Here is a 21315-nt window from a genome sequence, read left to right as displayed (position 1 = left end):
CACAGTTGGACAATTTACCTAGATATAGTAAAGATATAGTAATGAATACTATCAAAGACCTTACCAAAACTTGGGAATATTCACCATCTGCTAAGCTTTATTGTTGAAAGAGATAACTCATACAGGACTTTCCCTTTATGAACCCATGCTGATCACAGCTTTATTCTGTAAATGCTTTTCAGTAAAATCCAAAGTAATGTTCTGTTTACCTTTTCCAGATATTGACAGATATTGACATTTATACAAGCTATTCAAGACTGATAGTTCTTCATTCAAAACCATTTAACATGTTTGTACCCAGAAAAGATATATCAGGCCCTAACTGAGATTCCAAGCATTTAATTTCTCATTAACTGAATTCTGGTTGCCAGAACAGAGCACTTTAACTTCTTGTGTTGACTCATTGTTTTGTGAATATGTGCTCTGAACAGTGAAAATCCTTCTTAGACATGGGCACCTTCCTTTACTTAAACGGTTACAAAACGTATACTGGTAATATAGGACAACATTGTATATATCATTTCATCTTTCATTTTGACAACCAGGAACATTTTGGAATTCAGCATCCTTCAATACAGAAATGTCTTATCTGCATTTCCCTACTTTCCATGGAGAATTCAGCGCAGATGTATCGTTTTTCTTCAAAACTACTGCTTCCTCTGGGATGTTTTTAGAAAACCTGGGAATTCAAGACTTCATAAGGATAGAGTTATACTGTAAGTAGCAACATTGAAAGTTTTTGGATTTGTTTTTAATTACTATTATTAATATTACTAATATTATTATTATTTTAATTTAAATTTTAGTTTGAATATATAAGAATTAACTAATAGGGGGAGTATTTAAAATACATTCTTTAGTTTTACTACTGTTATTACTCCTGATGTAGCTTTGTCATTTCTCCCCATATCATTTTGTTTTGTCCCTTTGCTTTTATCCTCATGTCTCATTTTCTCACTGATCAACTTCAAAGATTTTCTAGACCATTATATAAATTATATAAATATATAGATGTATAGTGCACATTAATCATACAAAATATTACGTTATAAATATTAGTGTATCTGTATTAAACAATTAAATTTGTTATCTATTATTTATTTATTTATTTATTTTTTTACCAGTGTTAACTAGTTGGGTTATTACTAAAAATAGCAGAAAAGCGCCTTCTGTTTTGATTTGTTTCCAGTTTAATTATAGAATATTCTCTAATGATTTTTTTCTTTTTCAGTCTCAAATCATATTCTGAAGTTACCTTATTTTTATTAGTGTTTTTAACTTGTTTACCATTAACTGCTTTCTGTTAAAGTTCTGTGAATAGGTGAAAACACACTAGAATAATAATCTCAGGTCCATGCAATACAGAAAATATGCTAGGTCAGCACTTCAGTGGGGATTCTCTGAAGCAATGACAACGTTCCTCCATGACATTTTTGATGCCTTTCCAAACTCAAAATAATGGAAACTTTAAAAAAAAAAATGCTTCTAAGAAATAAATTTATCTGGACAGTGGGCAAGGTATCATAACTCTTTATGGTAATAGTATGCAGACAAACTCATGTCATTTGTCACATTCCTTCAGTTGTTGCAAAGTATTACGTATTGTGGTTTTTACATGACTTGTGACTAACAAGGCATAAGAGAAAGCTGAAATTGCCTGTTATTTCAGGATTTGAATAACAATTTAAAACTTTATTACAGTTTATCGAACTCAAAGACATTTCTTCACTTCCAGAAAAAGTCATAATTCTTTGAGGGAACTTTAAAAACTATTCTTTTTTATGTGCAGGACTGTTTATTCTGGAGACAGAATTATATATTTGTACTGAAGCCAATATCAGTCATTATTAACATAATTTATTGTGCAGATTCATTTAGATTTCATCATCATATAATCATTTAGAATAGATTTTAACTCACCAACTTACACTTACTATGCTATTAATAGTTTCAGAGATTAGTATAATAATAATAATGACGATGAAAATTTCAGGTTCAGTGTTTCAGATGAGGACACTTTAGAAATGACTTAAAACTCAATATATTATTAATATATGGCATTACATACTTCCTAACAAAATTTTTCTTAGCATTTTATTGATTGTTCTCCATCTTTATAGCTAATGCTTCTATTTATGACAAAATGATCTTTAAATATTTAAGCCTAACTTTACCAAAACAAAAGAAACAGCCCAATAATCAAATCAGGAAAAGTGAATTTTAGAACTGTTAGTTTTTATAAACTGTTGTAAACACTTCAGTGCATACATGATTTTCTAGAGAGCTTCTACAAAAACATAATTGTTTATCCTAACTGCATTTTAAAACACAGAATGATTATTTTTTAAGACAAAATCATTATCATTTTTCTTTTTTTTTTCCCCAAAAACAAATGAAGAAACCTCAAATCTTTGAACTTTTTTTCAGAGTTCCTGTAATGTTCTACACAGATAATGCTTCAAAGCAACTAGGCTAGTTCACCTCTGAAAGTTCTGTGCCTGTATTACTCATATGACTGCAAGTTATATTCTCAAACTGAAGTCCAAGAAACTAATTTACACTAAGTGTTCATGGAAGGATTATTTCTTATTTTGTAACAATGAGATAAAAAGACATTTAAAGTAGCGTAGGGAACACAATGTTGTAATAATTTTGAGCTGTAATAGAAGTAGATTTAAAAAGATCTAGTTGAATCTGCTGTCAGCCTATCACACAAATTTGCAACTTATTGTGCAGTATGAGTGGAAAGCTATCTTTTCTTTATGGAAAAAGCTCAAATCTTGTATTCTATTCTTATTATTTGGAAATCAATTTTTCCTTCTGCATGTACCATTGTCTTGGTACTTTAAATGATTCAGCGTGTCCTGTTGACTACATTTTTTGTTAGTCATTTTAGCTACAGTTGATCACTCCACGATCACTCCACTGATCACTCCACGATCACTATTGACTGCATCTTCCAATCCACTTTGCCAGTCTGTGCCTATGCTCTGCCTAAGTCCAAATGCATTAAGGTTGCAAGTGTCCCCACAACGGTTAGAATATTTGTATCTAACATAAAGGCAAATTGGGACCAAAACACATTTTTACAGCACAATAGCTATGTTCCACTACAGAGCTTCTTCATCTTCACAGAAAGTGCTCTCTGACCTGGTTCTTCATCACAAGATGACATATTTTAGAACTCAGCCAGCATCTCTCTACATCCTGTGGCAAAATTTCCAAAGGTAGATTGACCATTGTAGTTTTAAAAGCTAATTTTCTTCTAGGCTTGCAATGCCGTTGATCACATCAGAGTTACTCAAAGTATTATAAAATGTATTTATTTCTTTTTTCTGATATATTTGGATCACATTCAACTAGAAGCATGTGGGGTTATAATTATAATTAAGTCTTTGTCTTCAGAACTTCTGGGTCTGGTTCCCTAGATTGAGATTACTATTTTTTTTTTTTTTTTTAGCAGTACTAACATAATCCATTATTTTGTTATTGATTTTAAACTATCTTCTGAGGTTTTTTTTTTTTACTTTTAAAATCTAAACAGCCATATTATTTACCAGATCTGTCATTCTAATATGCTATTTTATAGGCCCATTTAGTGACTTCAGAGCAGAATTTCTTTTCAGACTTCGCTCCAACATATTACCTAGAAGTATCATAAGACCTCACTGCAGAAGGTAACATTCAGCAGAAATTCTTTTTACCCAATCACATAGAGTTTCTATCACCTTAGTTTTAATGTATTTGTTTCTTTTGTCTACAATACAAGTAGACTGAGTTTTCAAATGTGTCCAAAAGACACAGAATTTTCCAAAATTTCATTTCAATAATGAAATTATTTTAGGTAATCATTATTTCTTATTTCTCCATAGAGCTCTGATGATTTTTATGCAGAAAAGAAATCTGTTTATAACAGAAGCAGTTCTGCTTTAAAATTGACTGCATATTATGTTTTATTTTACTTCAGTTGCTTTGAAAACAATGCCTCTTTTTTACTGTCATAGAAACTACAACAGATACAAGGAGTACAATGATGCTATTTGATGGAATAGATTCTCAGCTACAAAGCACTATTCTGCAACATAGTTACCACTATTAGCCATGCACTTCTGTCAGAGATGAACAGGAGCCAGCGTACTGTGTTCATAAAAATCCGCAGTCTTTAATTCTCCTCAGTTATTTCTAATCATGTTTCTTTTCTCTTGGATTGTAGTGCAGTATCAAAAATAAGAGCTTTTCTGCTAGATTCATGGAAACTTCTCAGTCCCTTACTCCTTTATTCAAATTCTTAATATTTTAAAACATAGGTAATCCCATGCTTAAGGATTATTTCTTTTCATATACTTCAGTAGTATCCTCAGTTCAATCTTGGAACTGGTACCCTTTAGTATCTTTATCAATGACATAGAATGAATGGCACAGAATGAATCAAAGAATCATAGAATGGCCTGGGTTGAAAAGGGCTTCAAAGGGCTAGTTTCAGCCCCCCTGGTTTGTGGTCAGCGTTGCCAACCACTATATCCAACTGCCCAGAGCCACATCCAGCCTGGTTTTGAATACCTTCAGGGATGGGGCATCCACAGCAATGGGATTAAGTGCACCCTAAGCAGATTTGTAGATAACACCAAGATGAGTGTTGCAGCTGATACAACAGAAGGAAGGGATGCCATCCAGAGGGAATGGGATGTCTTGAAAATGGTGTCTTTGTGAAATGAATGAGGTTTTACAAGGTCAAAGACAAGATGTTCCACATATGTTTGAGCAATGCCAGCTATGTCTCCAGACTTGGAAAATAACTCCATGAGAGCAGTCCTGCTGCAAAGAAGCTCTTTGCCTATTTGCATTCAGTAAAAGTCACTTGGTTGGTCGATACTCAGATATTTGCAAATTGATCTTATTGTATATAATATATATAATAGGCAAAATTATTGTCTATTGTAGAATCTTATTCACTAATAGCCAGAGAAGATATAAGACTAAACCTTGCTCTACTGTATAATGCTTTTTGTAATCACTGCAAAATAATTTAAACATTTAAATATTGATATGTTCTTTTTAGCTCCATATGAAGTGATTTTTTCATTCGATGTTGGAAATGGACCTAATGAAGTTAAAGTTCAGTCACTCACTGTCTTGAATGACAACCAGTGGCATTATGTGAAAGCTGAAAGAAACATCAAAGAGGCATCCTTACAAGTAGATCAGATTCCTCAAAAGTCTCATGCTGCTCCACTTGATGGGCATTTTCGTCTGCAACTCAACAGCCAGCTTTTTGTAGGTATGCATTCATCTAACAGAATCTTTTCTAATTGCCATCATGAAAGTTTGACAGGAGAAAAAATAAAAATAACAAGGAAAAAACATAGCAAAGTGAGTCTTTTGAAAGCAGTTTGTGCACTGAGATTAAAATCTTCATTTAAAATCCATTGAGATGTAGCTCAATTCACTGCTTTGGCCTGTACTTATTACAAGGTAAATTTTCAGTTAAAATTTTTTTGAGGTTTGTTCAAAGAACAACTAAAATATCTAGTCTTCTGCCCTTTTTCTAATGCATTTAATGAAATAATTAGGCTGTGTTTATTTAGTACGATAAATGAGATAAAGAGATTATTCTATGACCTCACTTAGCCAGGAGAAATACAAATCTATGATTGTTTCCGACTAAATCATGAAAGCTTGAAAAAATGAAATTTACATGTATATTCGTGCTTCACAAGATTTCACGTTCATATATTTAGATAAACCACAGGAAAAGCAGAAAGAAAATTAATTTTAAAAATTAATTAATGTTTATTTAACTCTTCCACAGCATTGTGTTATGATATGTCACGACATGGCAGTGTTTTTACTAAAATCTCGGTATATTTTTTCACATGTGAATTTTTGGTATAGTTTTTTGATGTACAGTGTAAAAGTGTGTGAACTTTGCCCAACCTTTACAAAATCTTTTATCTCTAAGTTCTGTTGTAAAATACATCAGATTAAATTAAATTATTTTTTAGTTGCTGCATTTTAGGAAGGAGAGAAGCTAAGGGTAGCAATATTATGATGCTAAATGTAACTAAATAAACTATGAACCCCTAGAAAAAAAATAGAGAGGCAACCTCTTTATACTGCAATCAGAACTTAGAAGTATACCTCAAAAAGCATAAAGGGAAAAAGATGGGGGCTAAATCAAACACTGAAAATCGTTTTATTTTGGTTAAAAGTATGGAGGAATATTTTTCAACAAAGATATCCATGTTATTAGCTGTTGCAAAGTTAGTAAGAGTCTTAAAATTTGTTTATATTCATTCATACATAAAACACTAGAAAGACTACTAACTTTCTGTTTAATGTACCATGTAAATTACGTTGCTCTATTTCCAGTTTTGCTGTCGTGCAAATATGAACAGCTGAAAATATATCAGTTTGAACATACCAGATTTGATCTGTAAAGGAAGATTAAGAAATTCTACAGGTGTTTATGGCAAAATAAAATCCAAATAGTTTTCTAATGGTAATGACAGTGAATTGATCTCTTTTTTAAATAATCCTTCTCTGTGGAATTATTGAAAACTGTACTAACTTGTACTGACAATAGTACTTCACAGTAAATTTTATTAAATAATTAGCCACCAAATAAAATGTTTCTTTTGTCAAGTAATTTGACAAAAGAAGTTTGAAAACTTTTGTCAAATAGTTTGAGATTCTAGCAAATCTACGTACGCTTATCGCTTTTATGGTGCTAAAAAAATTTTGTTTTGACACATCTGCAATCAAGCTGTCCAGTTTGTTTTCTTCAGATAATGTTAGGTGAATAATTTCCTGGAGAATAGTGATTTTGTTATTTTATTTCTGATAGTTTTTATAGTTGTCTTGCTGTTTTTTATGTATCTGTTTTCCCTCCTTGAATTTTCTTGAACGTCCTGATATTAAAATGAAATAACATTCATAATAGCACTATATACCTTGAAGTCCCTCATGGGTTTTACAATTATTTTGAAATAACTTAGAACAGAATTGCTCTTGGTGGTCAATGAATTCACCATGAGTATGTCCTTATGGCCAAGAAAGACAATGCTATTCCACATTGAATTTAAAAGAGTGTTTACAGTAGGTCACTGGTTGTTACCCTCTATTCTGCCCCATATCTGGAGCACTGTGTCCAGTTCTGGGTTTCTTGGCTCAACAAAAATAGGAAAATTCTAGAGAGAGCTGTGGAGAGCCAGAAAGATGATGAAGGATCTGGAGCATCTCCCTTACTTAGGCTGAGTAAACCTGGTCTGTTTGGCCTAGGATTAAAATTGAGGAGAGATCTTATCAGTACTCATAAATTTCTAATATGTGGAAGCCAAGTGGATGGGGCCAGGTTCTCCTCAGTGGTGCAACAGAACATAGGACAATGGGCACAAACTGGTACATAGGAAGTTCTATATGAACATGAGGAAAACTTTTCTATGTTGAGAGTGTCAGAACACTGGAACAAGCTGCCGAGAGAGGCTACAGAGTCTCTTTCTCTGAGAATACTCAAAACCCACCTGGACACATTCCTGTGTAATTTGCTGTAAGGAACCTGCTTTAGAAGGGATGTTGGTCTGGATGATACCCGCAGGTCCCTTCAAACCCTACAATTCTGTCATTTTCTGAGACTGAAATTTGCAGAAAACTCTTCAAGAGCTATAAAATATGAAGAAGTTTTTACACATATGTTATCACCAGTGTTTAGAAATATATGGAGTTTTATTTTTTTTCAGGTGGAACAGCATCCCATCAGAAAGGATTTTTGGGATGTATTCGTTCATTACAGCTAAATGGAATAGCCCTTGATCTGGAAGAGAGAGCTAAGATAACACCAGGAGTTGAACCAGGGTGTCCTGGACATTGTAGCAGCTATGGTAACTTGTGTCACAATGGTGGAAAATGCAGAGAGAAATACAGTGGATTCACTTGTGACTGCACTTTCTCTGCCTATGCTGGGCCATTTTGTAAGAAAGGCAAGCCTGTCTTCCAGCTTCATCAGTTTTTGAAAATAGCAGCAGAACATGATCTTTACTGCCCTTAAGAGATATATCTAAATGCTTTCAATACGTTTGTTACACTTAATATTGTCATTCAACTGAATTTGTTTAGTAAGAGTTTTATTAGCCTGTCTTCTGGGGATATTTTCAATATGTTCTGTTTAAAAAGACTATACCTTTCACATACCGATCAATATCTTTCCTTTATGTAACAGATTTCTTAATACAGATAGCAGTAATACACTTTTGAATTTCTGCTTTTCAAGACTTAAGGACTCATTAGAATATTAGCAGAAAAAAAACCCTAGATTTAAAAAACAAATAAAGAAACAGAATTCCTTAAGACTTTATTATTATTACTATTATCCATTTTAGAGAAGTTCTTTGCTGATGGTGTTGTAAAATGGGTGATTAAAAATCATCATGTTTGAGCATTAAGAATGAAGTCCAACTAGAGCTTTTTGTATGTGCAAACAATTCTGATTTTTTAAAAATTTTCTTCTTCCTTCATGCATTAAGTGCATCCTGCAAAGTATTTTGTGGCTTAAATGCTATAACTTCAGGTTCCTCTAAACTTCTGGGCACATTCGCCTAGCGACTGCTGCCATGACTACTGACACCTCAATAAAGGCCTAATGCAAATTCTTTCCATGTCTTTCACTGGGAAGCTAATACAATGGATGAAAAATGATATTATCCTGCTTTCAGCAAAGGGAAGAGGCTAATGGTTACACTCCATGATTATTAGTTTGCTGTAGCTTAGTGGGTCCTGTTGCTGAATATGTGGGATGACCTACAGTAATTTTGATATATTCTCTCAAAGGAACTAAGCCATGTTATATCAGTTTCCATAATTTTTCTTAATATTTGAAAACATTATAGGATAAGAATATTATTTTTAATCGGAAACTGCCATGAGGTGCAGTGGACACACAGTTGCCCTCTCTGCATGATTCATACCTGAAAAGATCATAATCCCAGTTGCATTCTCCTTTTCTTTCATCTGAGCAGTCTCTTATCCTGAACAATTTTCAAGAGTGGACAAGATCAGTTCTGAGCTAGCATCCTGCATCCAAGTTTCTGTAAAAAATACATATGAGTATATGTGTGGATTTCAGGATGTCAGACAATAATAAATAAATAAATAAATAAATAAATAAATAAATAAATGTAATTTTAAAAAGCAGAAGCCGTTCTCAAAACCAGACAAAAAGTGCACTTAATACAATGCATTTCTAAAACATATGTGAAACTGTCTTCCAGTTCTAGCCCCAGTATTAGTCTAGCTATTCTTTACAGTTCTACATATTAATTCTGTTTACATATGTATTAATATATTTATCACAATAATTTAAAGTACTTCTTTTTTTTCTGTTGTTTCCCCCAGTGGCAGAATTTGATTCTTATTATGAATGATATTTAAAAATGGAATCGCTTTTCATTTCAGAGATCTCTGCTTATTTTGGGACTGGCACTTCTGTGATGTACAGTTTTCAAGAATACTATACCTTTGCTAAAAATTCCAGTTCTCATGCTTCTTCTTTCTATGCTGATATGACACTGAACAGGGAAACAATTACATTTGCCTTCCGAACAACACGGACACCAAGCTTATTGCTTTATATCAGCTCCTTCTACAAGGAATATCTCTCTGTCATTTTATCCAGAAATGGTGAGTTTTCAGCTAGACTGTCTAGAAGCACTAATGAACATCATAGCTGTCATCTCTGATCCACTTTAATTCCCAGTATCAAATCCCCAAATAAACATCCCTAGTTATTTTTTTAAGTTATATCTTTTTTTTCTTTTTTTTTCAGTTCTAATATGCATTGCTATCCACCTCCAAGTCATTCCTACTGCTGAATTTCAATTTCTATTGCTTTTTAGAACTTGTTATATATATAACAAGTGAATATATAACTTGAATATATATATATATTTTTTTTTTCTGGAAATACTTTAGAAATACATAGACGCGTGTATTTAGTCTTAGATCTGAATTGAAAAAAAATATATATCTTCTCTTTCCAAAGAGAGTGAATTGCCAAGTATTAATGATAAATAACAAAGTACTTCTTGAAATTACTATCATCATTTTCAAAATTAATCAGATGCCAATCCATGTTACATAACAGATGTTAAATTATATTTTTGCTATTTAAACTGAACTTGAAATCTTATTTGGATCTTTGCTTTATGTTCACTTTTCTTGCCTTTTCCTTGTCTTACTTTTAGACATGTTTTTTTCTTTTTAGCCAACAGATTTAATTAAAAGCAAACAAGCAGAAACAAATAAACAAAAAAGCAACCACACAAGTCAAACTGAGTTGAATCTTTGAGCGTATCAAAGATTGTTTGCAGGCACACTTGCTCTGTGCTCAAAGAGACTGTGGATTTCCAGATACAGATTTGGATGAACGCTATTGTCCTTCTCAACACATTAGGCAGAATGTGTTCTACTTGTGACTGCCAATAGTTTTTACAGGGTTTTGCTTTTCAGTGAACTAGTACAAAGTTCCAGTATCACTACATCTTATCTCTGACAAGACAACTGTGATGCTTTTGTCTTAAAAAGCCTGTGTCATATGTATAGAGACAGCATACTGAAAGTTAACAACAAGAATTGGGAAGCCCTCTTGACTCTTTATGTCCTTATTAGCTAATTAGAGATTTACAGGTGTGGACAACGTAAACAATATTCAAGAACAATACTAGTGAAATTGAATCATGAGATTCAAGGTGGACTCTCCTGTTTTCTGAACTCCTTCACAGAGGCATCTATGTAGAAGTTGTATTTAGTCCCAGACATTGACAACAGCTTATATCCAAAGGTTGAGGAGCTCCTCCCATTGAGTTATGAGGTTCAGAGTGAACTCCCTAAACTTTGCACTGAAGTGGTAAAGAGCCTAGGTGCAGTTGAGTCCATTCCTGATCTAAGACTTTATAAATAGTTTAAGTCTAAAAGATTGTATTCTCACAGTCAATCTGATATATAACCTAAGTGAAGCTTATTAAGCTTTGCAAGCTATTAATCATGTACTAAGGATCTGTAGCAGCAAGAAATCTTGGCATCAAGGAGTAAGGGATCTCTGCATCAGGTGTTAATGTCAGGAGGCTTCCCTACTCAAATGGAGATCTTGCTGTGCATCCTATTGCCATACAGGAGAGCTCAATAGGTAAAGGTGAGGTAAGATGATTATCTTGTATTCATTTAAATTGATATACACTTATATATTGGCTGTAACTTGATGGTGCATGCTGAATTCTCAGCTGCTGAGTAAGGTGTCTGGGTTATTTTCTTGTTTTTTGTTTTCCCAGAGTCAAAGAATGCTGCCAGCACAACAGTCCATAGTGATTACCTTTCCTATTGCCTTCTTCCACATATATCATTTAGTTGAGTTAATCCTTTGAAATTAAACATTTATTTTCAAATACAAAATTAGGAAAAAGGAGACATATATGATCTACCCTGCCGGTTGTGTAGTTAGTGTACTATAACATTTTCTCTGTTTATAATTGCAGGAAGTTTACAGATCAGATACAAGCTAGACAGTCATCAAGATCCTGATGTCTGCAGCATCAACTTCAAAAGTATGGCCAATGGACAACTACAACATGTGAAGATTGACAGAGAAAAGGAAATACTCTTTGTAGAGGTACTTCAGCTAGATTTTGAAAAAAGACCAAAAAAAAAAAAGAGGGGGAGGTTTATCATCAAAGCATACTACATTTAAAACAAAATGTAATAAATTGCGACTGCAAATAAAGCAAAACTAATACTGGGCAGTGGAAGCCTGGTTAGGCAATAATCTGGCTCTTTTCTTTTGTCTAAAGGTCAGATTTTCCTCATCAATTTACATTAGTTGTTTCAGTTTGTTTTTCACGAGTACATGACTACTATAAATAATCTTGAGGTCTTGCGTTTTCATTTTCATTTCAGATCAAACATTATAGATGTTTAATATCTAGATAATAATTTAAACCAACTATTCTCACTAATTCTTTTTATGTGAAAAGAATGTGATAATTAAAGAATATTTTTCTTTTTTTTTTTTTGGTGGACATTGGATGATAATGTAGAAATACTTAATTTGCTAATTAATTGTTGTATACTGACATTTAAAAAACTATTTTTAAAATTAAAGTTATTAATTCTGGGTATTCCAGGTTAGCAGTTTGGGTCTAGAGCTCAATTTGTTTAATTATGCATTAGTAGAATGTTTGAAGGCAACTTGTTCTAGAGGTACACTAAGAAGCAGAGCATTTACAGCATAATATTTGATTGTTAATTATATACTAAATACTGAGTGACTTTTTAAAATGGAAATAACTTTATTCATTGCTTTAGAAGTTTATCAGTTTTGTTTACTCTTATAATGACTAAGGAGAAATTATTCTGATTGGTGTGATAAAAGGAGGTTTGGATGCATAAATAGTACAACTATAACCAGTGAGATGAGAAAGCCTGTTCATCAATTTTTTTATTATACAGCTTACAAACTTTTCCCTTTGCTCCTTCTAATTTTAATTCTCACCCGTTTTCTTGCAAATTTTAGCTAATATCTCTTTCATTCTCCTACTTTGTTTTTCACTATACCATTTTGCAGGTTAACCAGAATGAAAGAATGAAATTTATTCTGTCTTCAGGCACAGAGTTCAATGCAATCAGATCTCTCATACTTGGCAAGATTTTAGGTAAGTGCAATATCACAGGCTTTTCTAAAATATAGAGGAAAATGCCATGATGGCACATGAAAAATAATAACCCTAATCTCATGGAAAGACATTGGATTTAATTAGATACTTTGTCATCACAATCAAGGTAGAAATTTCTGTCCTGTTGAACTGAAATATAACAATGTGTTGTTAGTTTCCAAAAAAAGAGCAAGTGAGTTCTATAAAAATAATTTCACATTTATTTCTTTCATGTTATAATCAAGCATTATGAAACATCTTTTTTCACACTCAAGAAAAAAAATAATTACCATCAAATCATACACAAGACTTCAGAATGTTATTAATCATGTACTATATTCCAAAAGATTATTGTAAATAAATTTTATGTTAAAATGGATAATTTTATTGGAATTACTTTCTAAAACAAATTAGAGTATGAATAATATTTATTTGGTGCTGATTCATTAATGAAGATCTGTTTCTCTGTAGTTATGATTACAATAGTACTTTCCTATCTCCTGTTTTTCTTTTTTTAATTTTTGTTAAAATAAAGTATCTTCAATGAGAATTATTAAAATCTTTCTATTTACATATTATTCAGATCGGGAAACCTTAGTAATAAATTAAGATTTGATTCCAGTTAAAAGTTGAAGTTAGTTTCCTTGTAAAATAAAGTCTGTACTTATATACTCCAGTATAAAGATCCAGTTCTCTATTCAGTTTCACGTGATTTAGTTTAGACGAAATTTTTTAATTATGGACCTCAGATGCATCTCCAAGATCCAAATATCTACCACTTTTTGTAGGGTAACTATGGGGAAAACGTAACATCTCTGAAAAATCAGTGTTTCTGAAAATTATGACAGATCTAGGAACATTTTCCTGACTATGAAGATAGCAAATAATAATATTTACAATTAATTTTTTACTGATAAGCAAAACATCATCTAAAAAAATCTCCACCATAAGATTGATTAGAGTAATTTAAGTCTCAGTCTGTGTCTGTCTGATCTCTATTTATGTCATGCCTCCAATTTCTTTCAGTGGAAAGTATAACAGTCACAAAAAGCACAGTAGCACTACTTGATAGAGCAAATTCTCAGCTACAAACCACTATTTTCTAACTTAATCACATAGTCGCACTTTAACCAGCAATGGACAAGAGCCTGCATGCCGTGCTCTTCAAAATCTGCACCGGTTAAGGTGACCCACTCTTTCAACAATGACATCATTGTTGCCAGGAAAGTACTGAATACAGTCCATCTTTCATAGAGCAAATGGAAGAAAGAGAGTGCCAAATCCAGACTTTGCACTGGGTGTGGTAGGACAGCCCAGTCAAGGTTGGCCATGTGCTCATGGTCTTAAAACTTGTATGAGACCTGGTGTTATCATGTTATAAGAGAAGTTTGCTTTCTTTTCTGGCCTGGAAGTTCTCTAAAAGTTCAAATGTTCTGCTTAGTTAGCATCATGACATACTAATCAGAACTGATGGTTTGCCTGGGCTACTGGAAATCTGGAAGGATCACATCTTTTCTACTACCAAAAACACTACTTTACTCACTGAGGTTAGTCATGAACTTTTTCTTCACTAGTGAATTCACAGGTCACCACTTCATGGACTACTACTCCAGCTCATCGTTATGATATCATGTCTGATAATTCAACAGTTGTAGATAACAATTCAGGAAAGTGTCACCTTCACCCTTGTACTGGTTCAGTATGTTCTGACAAACTTGCATATGCTGTTCTTTCTGTTCCTAGGTAAGCATATGCAAGACCAAATTAGTGCAGGCTTTGTGATATTCCAGTATTGCTACTACTGTTCTCAATACACTAAAACAAATATTCATCTCCATGTACAGTTCCCTGGTTGTAATCTGCTGATTTGTACAGATGAGCTAATCAAGATGCTCTTCGTTTTCCAGACTGAAAGTTGTGCATGACTGTCCAGAACTTGGCTTGTCTTTCATGACACTGTCAATATCACATCACTGCTAAAAACACCACCCACTGCCTCATTGCTCACATTCATTGTTTGGTCTCCATAAACATTCAGTAAATGAATGTCAGTCGGTGCAATTTTTTTTTCATGACAGATTTCAGTGATACACCTTTGCTTTATACATGCTTGTTGCCATTTTGCAAGACACTGGCACGTCACTCAGGGGTAAACGTCACAGGGTCACATCAGTCCCATTTACAAGAAAGGGACCAAGGAAGACCCGGGGAACCACAGGCCGGTGAGTCTCACCTCTGTGCCTGGGAAGATCATGGGACAGATTCTCCTGGATGACATGCTTGATCACATGAGAAATGAGCATGTGATCCGAGACAGCCAGCACGGCTTCACCAGGGAAAGGTCATGCTTAACCAAGGGAGGTCATGCTTAACCATTCTGGTGGCCTTCTATGATGGAGTGACAGCATTGGTGGACAAGGGAGAGGCGACCAGTGTCATTTACCTGGACTTGAGCAAGGCCTTTGACATGGTCCCCCACCACATCCTTGTCTCCAAATTGGAGGGATGTGGATTTGATGGGTGGACCACTCGATGGATAAGAAATTGGTTGAAAGGCCACAGACAGAGGGTGGTCATCAATGGCTCTATGTCCAGGTGGAGGCTGGTAAGGAGTGGCGTCCCCCAGGGGTCTGTCTTGGGACCGATGCTCTTTAACATCTTTATCAGTGACATCAGTGAAGGAATCGAGTCACCCTCAGCAAATTTGCTGATCACACCAAGCTGAGTGGTGTGGCTGACACAGTGGAAAGAAGGGATGCCATTCAGAGGGATCTCGACAGGCTTGAAAGGTGGGCCCAGGTGAACCTAGTGAGGTTCAACATAGCAAAGTGCAAGGTTTTGCACTTGGACTGGAGGAATCCCAGGTATCTATACAGACTGGAAGGAGCGGTCCTTGAGAGCAGCCCTGCAGAGAAGGACCTGGGGGTCTTGATGGATGAAAAACTTAACATGAGCCAGCAGTGTGCTCTTGCTGCTCAAAAAGTGAATGGTATCCCAGGCTCCATCAGAAGAGGGGTAGCCAGCAGGGACAGGGAGGTGATTGTCCCTCTCTACTCTGTCCTCATGAGGCCCCAGCTGGAGTAGTGCACCCAGGTCTGGAGCCCTCAGTACAAGAAATACAGGGAGCTGTTGAAGAGGGTCCAGAGGATGGACACAGAGATGATTAGAGGGCTGGAGAACCTCCCCTACGAAGACAGGCTGAGGGAACTGGTCTTGTTCAGCCTGGAGAAAAGAAGGCTGCAGGGTGACATTTTTGCAGCCTTTCAGTACCTAAAGGGAGCCTACAAACAGGAGGGAAATCAACTCTTTGAAAGGGTAGATAACAGCTGGACAAGGGAAAATGGTTTTAAGTTGAGGGAGGGAAGATTTAGGCTGAATGTCAAGGGGAAGTTCTTTACAGAGAGAGTGGTGAGGTGCTGGAACAGGCTACCAAGAGAGCTTGTGGATGCCCTTCCCCTGAAGGTGTTCAAGGCCAGATTGGATGGGGCCCTGGGCAGCCTTGTCTAATATTAAATTGTTGGCCCTGCATGTGGCAGGGGGGCTGGAGCTTGCTGATCCTTGAGGTCCCTTCCAACTTTGGCAATTCTGTGACTCTGTGATTGTCTCTGCTGACATCTGTTGCAGTGCAATACAATTTAATGGAAAACTGGTGAGAAGATTCAACTTCTGCTGCTGTACCACTAACAGTCACCTCTGATGTAATGGACTAATATAAAAATAGAAGACATCATTTCTGGAGCAGTACTTGTACTATATTCTAAGTAATAATGACCTGTTTCTGACACTTACATGAATTCATACACATATAGAAATATCCATTCCCAACTTAGCCTACATACAATTTTTCTGGGAAAAAAAAAAAAAAAAAAAAAACGGGTGAAGAAAATAACAACAACGAAAACACATTCAATTCAGTTTCAAAACAGAGCTGAGAGTTACAACCATCTTCAATATCAGCACATTATTTGCAGTTAAAACATATTCAAATCTCTCCCAATTATTTCTTTTGACTAACTAATTTTATAAGTAACAATAGGTTAGAATTATTTTTAATTTAAGAATGTTACCCAGAATAAGTGGAAAATATATTTTCAATATATAATAAAATATATACAGTTATAATAATTTTCATATTACCAAATTATCATGCTAACTTAAAACATATTAAATGTATAAAAATTACATTAATTGGTATTTTCTGGAAAAGTTATAGTGTTCTTATCTGTTTTCTGAATAGGAACTCAGAGGATACAAGTCAAAGGGTTTATTTTCATTTTGTTTTAATATTTTGTTTGTTTGCTTCTTATTTTGTTTTCTCTGGTTTCTTAGAAGATAATTCCTCACAAAGCAGCTCACACTGTAGGAAAAGTATAGAAACTTTTCTTACAGTAACTGCTGATTGTTTACTTATTCTGAGTGAAATCACATGTACTCAGAACAAAACTTTCTAGCCATCCGCACTGAAGGTGGATTGTTGCGTAGGATGATTTTTCTCAGGGATATTTGTTTTTCTTTCCAAGTCAAGTGAGATAAGGATATAATTTTAGTATGCTTTTCTTAAATACGAATTATAGATGAATTTTCACCACTTCAAGAGAGTGTGTGATTTTAGTCAAGTCTTTTAAATCAAGGTATAATATCGTATGTAGCTTCCTCAAACATTGTAAAAATGTGTTATTTCAAGAATAAGGAAAATGTTTTCTATGCTGTAGTGAAGTAAATATTGAATAACAGTTGATTTAAAAATTATATTACTGCATACACAAATCTTGTTATAATTTGAGATTACATATAGTAATAAAACAATAACTTTTGAAAGCAGCTTAGAAATCCTTTCATATAGTCCTATTAGAATAAAACATGAATTTTATCGAGCTTCCATAATACAGTATACATACAATTCCAATCCAGAAGATTTCTGTGAAGTATTTCAAAATCTGTGTTTTTTTTTTAACAATCTTTTAGCTTGGACAATCTTGTTAAGCCTTATTTCCAATAAAAAGGCATTTCAGGATAACCCTTTGGGAAAAGAGAGACTCCACTTTCATAATCCTTGGCAAAAAGCCAATACTTAAAAACTTACTTTCAGGGATTTATTGGTGATAATTTACTTTGATGAAATAGTTCTATTGGCAAAACACTTTGGACAATGAACAATTTTTCCCCTTTATTTTTCCCTCCTTCTTTGTGTTATGCTTAGCCGTGTGAGTAATGACTGTTACACATAGAGCTCTCACTTGTGACTCCTGTCTTTTGCACTTCTACTGTTGAAAAAACAAACAGAACTATGGATGGCAGAACTATCTATTTCTCTCTCTTAGTCAAATATTCTCTATAGTAAAGAAAAGGGGAAAAAATTGAACAGTTCAAGTTCTCTTAAACAACATTCTTTTGTGTAACAGAAAGCACAAAAAAAGAAAAAAAAATATTTTTCAGCAGTAATTTCCCTCCTTATCTACACTCCAAGTGAAACTGAAAGCAATGGTACACATATGTCTGTAGTTATTTACATTTCAAATTCAGAAACAGCATAGTGGCATATATACCATCACATATTTACCACAGAAAACAAAATAAAACAGGTAAAACACACAGAATTAAATGAATGAAAATCAGTGGGTATGTAGACATAATTATTTTCAATTTTAACAAATGCCTCACAAAAATCTTGGTCATAATAAGGTGTTTATACCAGCAGAAACCTACTGAATTTTTAAGACTTTATAACAGTCTGTTGCAAACAGATTGTGAATAACTCCAGTGAGTAACTTCTACTTAACAAAGTAAAGTTAAATGTATAAATGTATAAAGTTATAGCTAAAGTTACAGTATATTTTCTAAACAAAACTAATTGGCTGACTTGGAGAAAAAGATAAGACAATATGATATAAGGTATATATAGGCAAATATATATATATATAAATGTATATATAAATATATATATATATAAATGTATATAAATATATACATAGGCAAATATAAGACAATAGAAGATTATTAGACAACTTAAAAAAAGACAGTTTAATCATAACAGTAGAAAGGTGGGAAGTAATATTCTCACTGTATAGTTCTTAGAATTTTCTGCTAGGGATTATATATCTGTTAATGTTCAGTAGTACTTAGAGAACCACGATTCAAGATTAAGCTTGATTATGTTTTTTGTTTTGCACTTGGGACTTCTTTGAAAAAGATAATGTGGTTTGAACAAACTCTTTGCTGGAAATTTTGATACTACTTAACAAGTGTTAATTTGAAGATGCTTAAAAATATGACTGAAGTTTTTAAGAAATGTAGGCATCAATAAACAACTCTTTTATTATCATTTTTCTAGAAACACAGGTTGAACAAATAAAATGTTTTTCTCTGCTCCAAATGTCTTTACTAAGTAATGGAACTCATTATTTGAATATTGCATTTCCTTCCACTTACAAATTAATCAAATAGTTTGTAGAGCAAAATTTAATAAAGTAGAAAATCCTTCATACTTCAGAATTTCCACCATAATTGCAGTTGAAGATAGATTTTTTTATCACAATGTTTTTTGGGACTTTTTTTTTCCCTTCTAATCTTGAATTGAAGATATTTTTATAAATGAGATCTAGCTGACCCATCAGTGTGGTAAGGCACTCATCAGAAATAATGTCTAATGAAGAGGAAAGAAAGTCAAACTCCTAACATTTTTTGCTTCGGAATTTGCTATAGTAGCTGAAAGTATTTCTCTAAACTAGCTAAAAGACTAGCAACTGTCATCTGTAAAAAAACAAAGTGTTGAAGGTATCTGATTACTTTTTCATTAAAGATAAAAAAGAAAGGATTCAATGAATCTGTTGCCGTAACTCTCATATACTCAGAGGAACACGTGTTAATTATTCACTTATTCTACTGTCAATTTACTTTGTGTAGTGCACTATGATTAATTGTGTTCTGTTCCTTTTGATTAATAGAAAACAGTGATGTAGATGAGGAGACTATGAAAGCAAACTCCCAGGGTTTTATTGGATGTCTCTCTTCAGTGCAGTTCAACCATATTTCTCCTTTGAAGGCTGCACTACAACATGGAAGCGCAGCACCCATCATTGTTAAGGGGCGTGTCATTGAATCCAACTGTGGCACTTTAACTGGACTTGACACAAAATTAAGTGAAACAACCCATTCATTTGCAGGTAGCATATAGTTATTGCTTGTTCTAATGTAAGAAGCAAAATATAAGAGTACTTGAATTATATATTTTATATTTACCTTTTTTTCTTTCCCATATAGTTTACTATCTTGAGATTAGTTTGAAAAATAATACACTTTCTTCCCTTCAGACTTTACACTATTCTCTTAACTTCTGTTAAACTAGTATTTGCATGTTTATAGATACATATGCTGCATTTATACAATGTTGTATGTGACCTGTTACAACATGAGAATTTTGAGAAATCCTTTCATTAATTTGTCTGTTGTTTTCCTTTTTTTTTTCTTACTATAGATCACTCAGGACCAACAGATGAGAGAGAGCCCTTAACTCATGCAATCAGAAGTGACTCTGCAATTGTTGGAGGTAATAGAGAATACCAGATATACTGAGATTTTTTTCCATATTTTTTTCAGAATTGTGAGTCTTTCAATGCTGCACTGAAGTCAGAGGTAGAGTTATGTGCATAAGGAAACTAGAAAAAAAGTTTTTGTTTTATTGAAAGTACCAGAAAAAGACAAAAATTAGGCAGTGTTTAAAAAAGCAATCATCAACTCACATTTTCTAATTATATAAAGTTGTGCCACAGGTTTTATTATATGTTAGAATAATCTGCTCTAACACTTGAAACATAAAGTGCTAACAACAGATTTTCCATCTGCCTAATGCCAGTTTCTGTTGCTAAAAACCTCTATTTGGATGTATCGTAACAAATTCATTATGTTTAGGAAAAAGCAATCTCTGTTTCCTTCTTTATATGATAAAGCATTACATTTTTGGCTACATGGCCGAGTTAAAGATGAAGAAAATGTTCATTTATAGATCTGAACATAACAGAATTTTCCTAACAAAATGGAATCTGCATTGCTTACGTGTATCCTTTGAATTGTTTCATTTTGATTCTGCATGTGGAAAGAACTATTAGAGCATAACTTGTATTGATTAATAGCTTAAAAACGAAATGCACATGATAATTATTATTTCTATTGTTCATTTGAAATACTCTTTACCCTCAGCTTATAAACTGTGTCTTTTGGCCAAATGGAAATTATCAGCCACAGTTATTTTTTTTCAAATTACTTGTTTTAATAAGAATCAGATCACTAAATATTTCCCTAGATTTTAGGATATGTAGAATGTGAAGGAGATACCTTCATTCCTAAAATTATGTATTACTCCTGATACAATAGAGTAAAAAATAATGGAAAAGAATTAAATTTGATTGAAATTGCATGGTCTGTTCTTATTTAAAGCAATAAGGTAGTAAGCAAGCTGGTCAGTATTCAGGGGCCACCTCCTCCAAGCTCAAAAGCATACATCCTGAGAAAGAGAAAGGTCTGCAAAGATGCAAAGAGGCCTCTGTAGATCAACAAGGAGCTCCTGGACTTAAGTAAGGGCAAAAACAATGTCTACAGGCAATGGAAGTAAGCACAGGTAATC

General features: G+C 33.6%; 1 protein-coding gene and 1 pseudogene across 2 annotated transcripts in view; one reads left to right on the top strand and one right to left on the bottom strand.

Annotated features, from left to right (window-relative positions):
* Positions 1 to 21315, bottom strand: part of LOC146542229 (uncharacterized) — a 417733-nt pseudogene that overhangs the window by 271326 nt on the left and 125092 nt on the right.
* The window catches only part of LOC104915132 (contactin-associated protein-like 4), a 212022-nt gene that overhangs the window by 179583 nt on the left and 11124 nt on the right, over positions 1 to 21315 (top strand). For both annotated transcript variants that reach the window (XR_014880595.1, XM_085213872.1), the window contains exons 16-23: positions 546 to 716; positions 5060 to 5278; positions 7737 to 7976; positions 9448 to 9672; positions 11523 to 11656; positions 12608 to 12695; positions 19640 to 19858; positions 20170 to 20241. Coding sequence is in view for 1 of the 2 variants with exons in the window: in XM_085213872.1 (XP_085069998.1) it covers positions 546 to 716; positions 5060 to 5278; positions 7737 to 7976; positions 9448 to 9672; positions 11523 to 11656; positions 12608 to 12695; positions 19640 to 19858; positions 20170 to 20241 (1368 nt within the window). In the remaining variant the exon portion in view is untranslated. The remainder of the gene's footprint in view (positions 1 to 545; positions 717 to 5059; positions 5279 to 7736; positions 7977 to 9447; positions 9673 to 11522; positions 11657 to 12607; positions 12696 to 19639; positions 19859 to 20169; positions 20242 to 21315) is intronic.

This window comes from Meleagris gallopavo, chromosome Z (genome assembly GCF_905368555.1).
Source record: "Meleagris gallopavo chromosome Z, MGAL_WU_HG_1.1, whole genome shotgun sequence".
Taxonomy (NCBI): Eukaryota; Metazoa; Chordata; class Aves; order Galliformes; family Phasianidae; genus Meleagris; species Meleagris gallopavo.
This window is presented reverse-complemented; position numbering and strand designations above follow the sequence as displayed.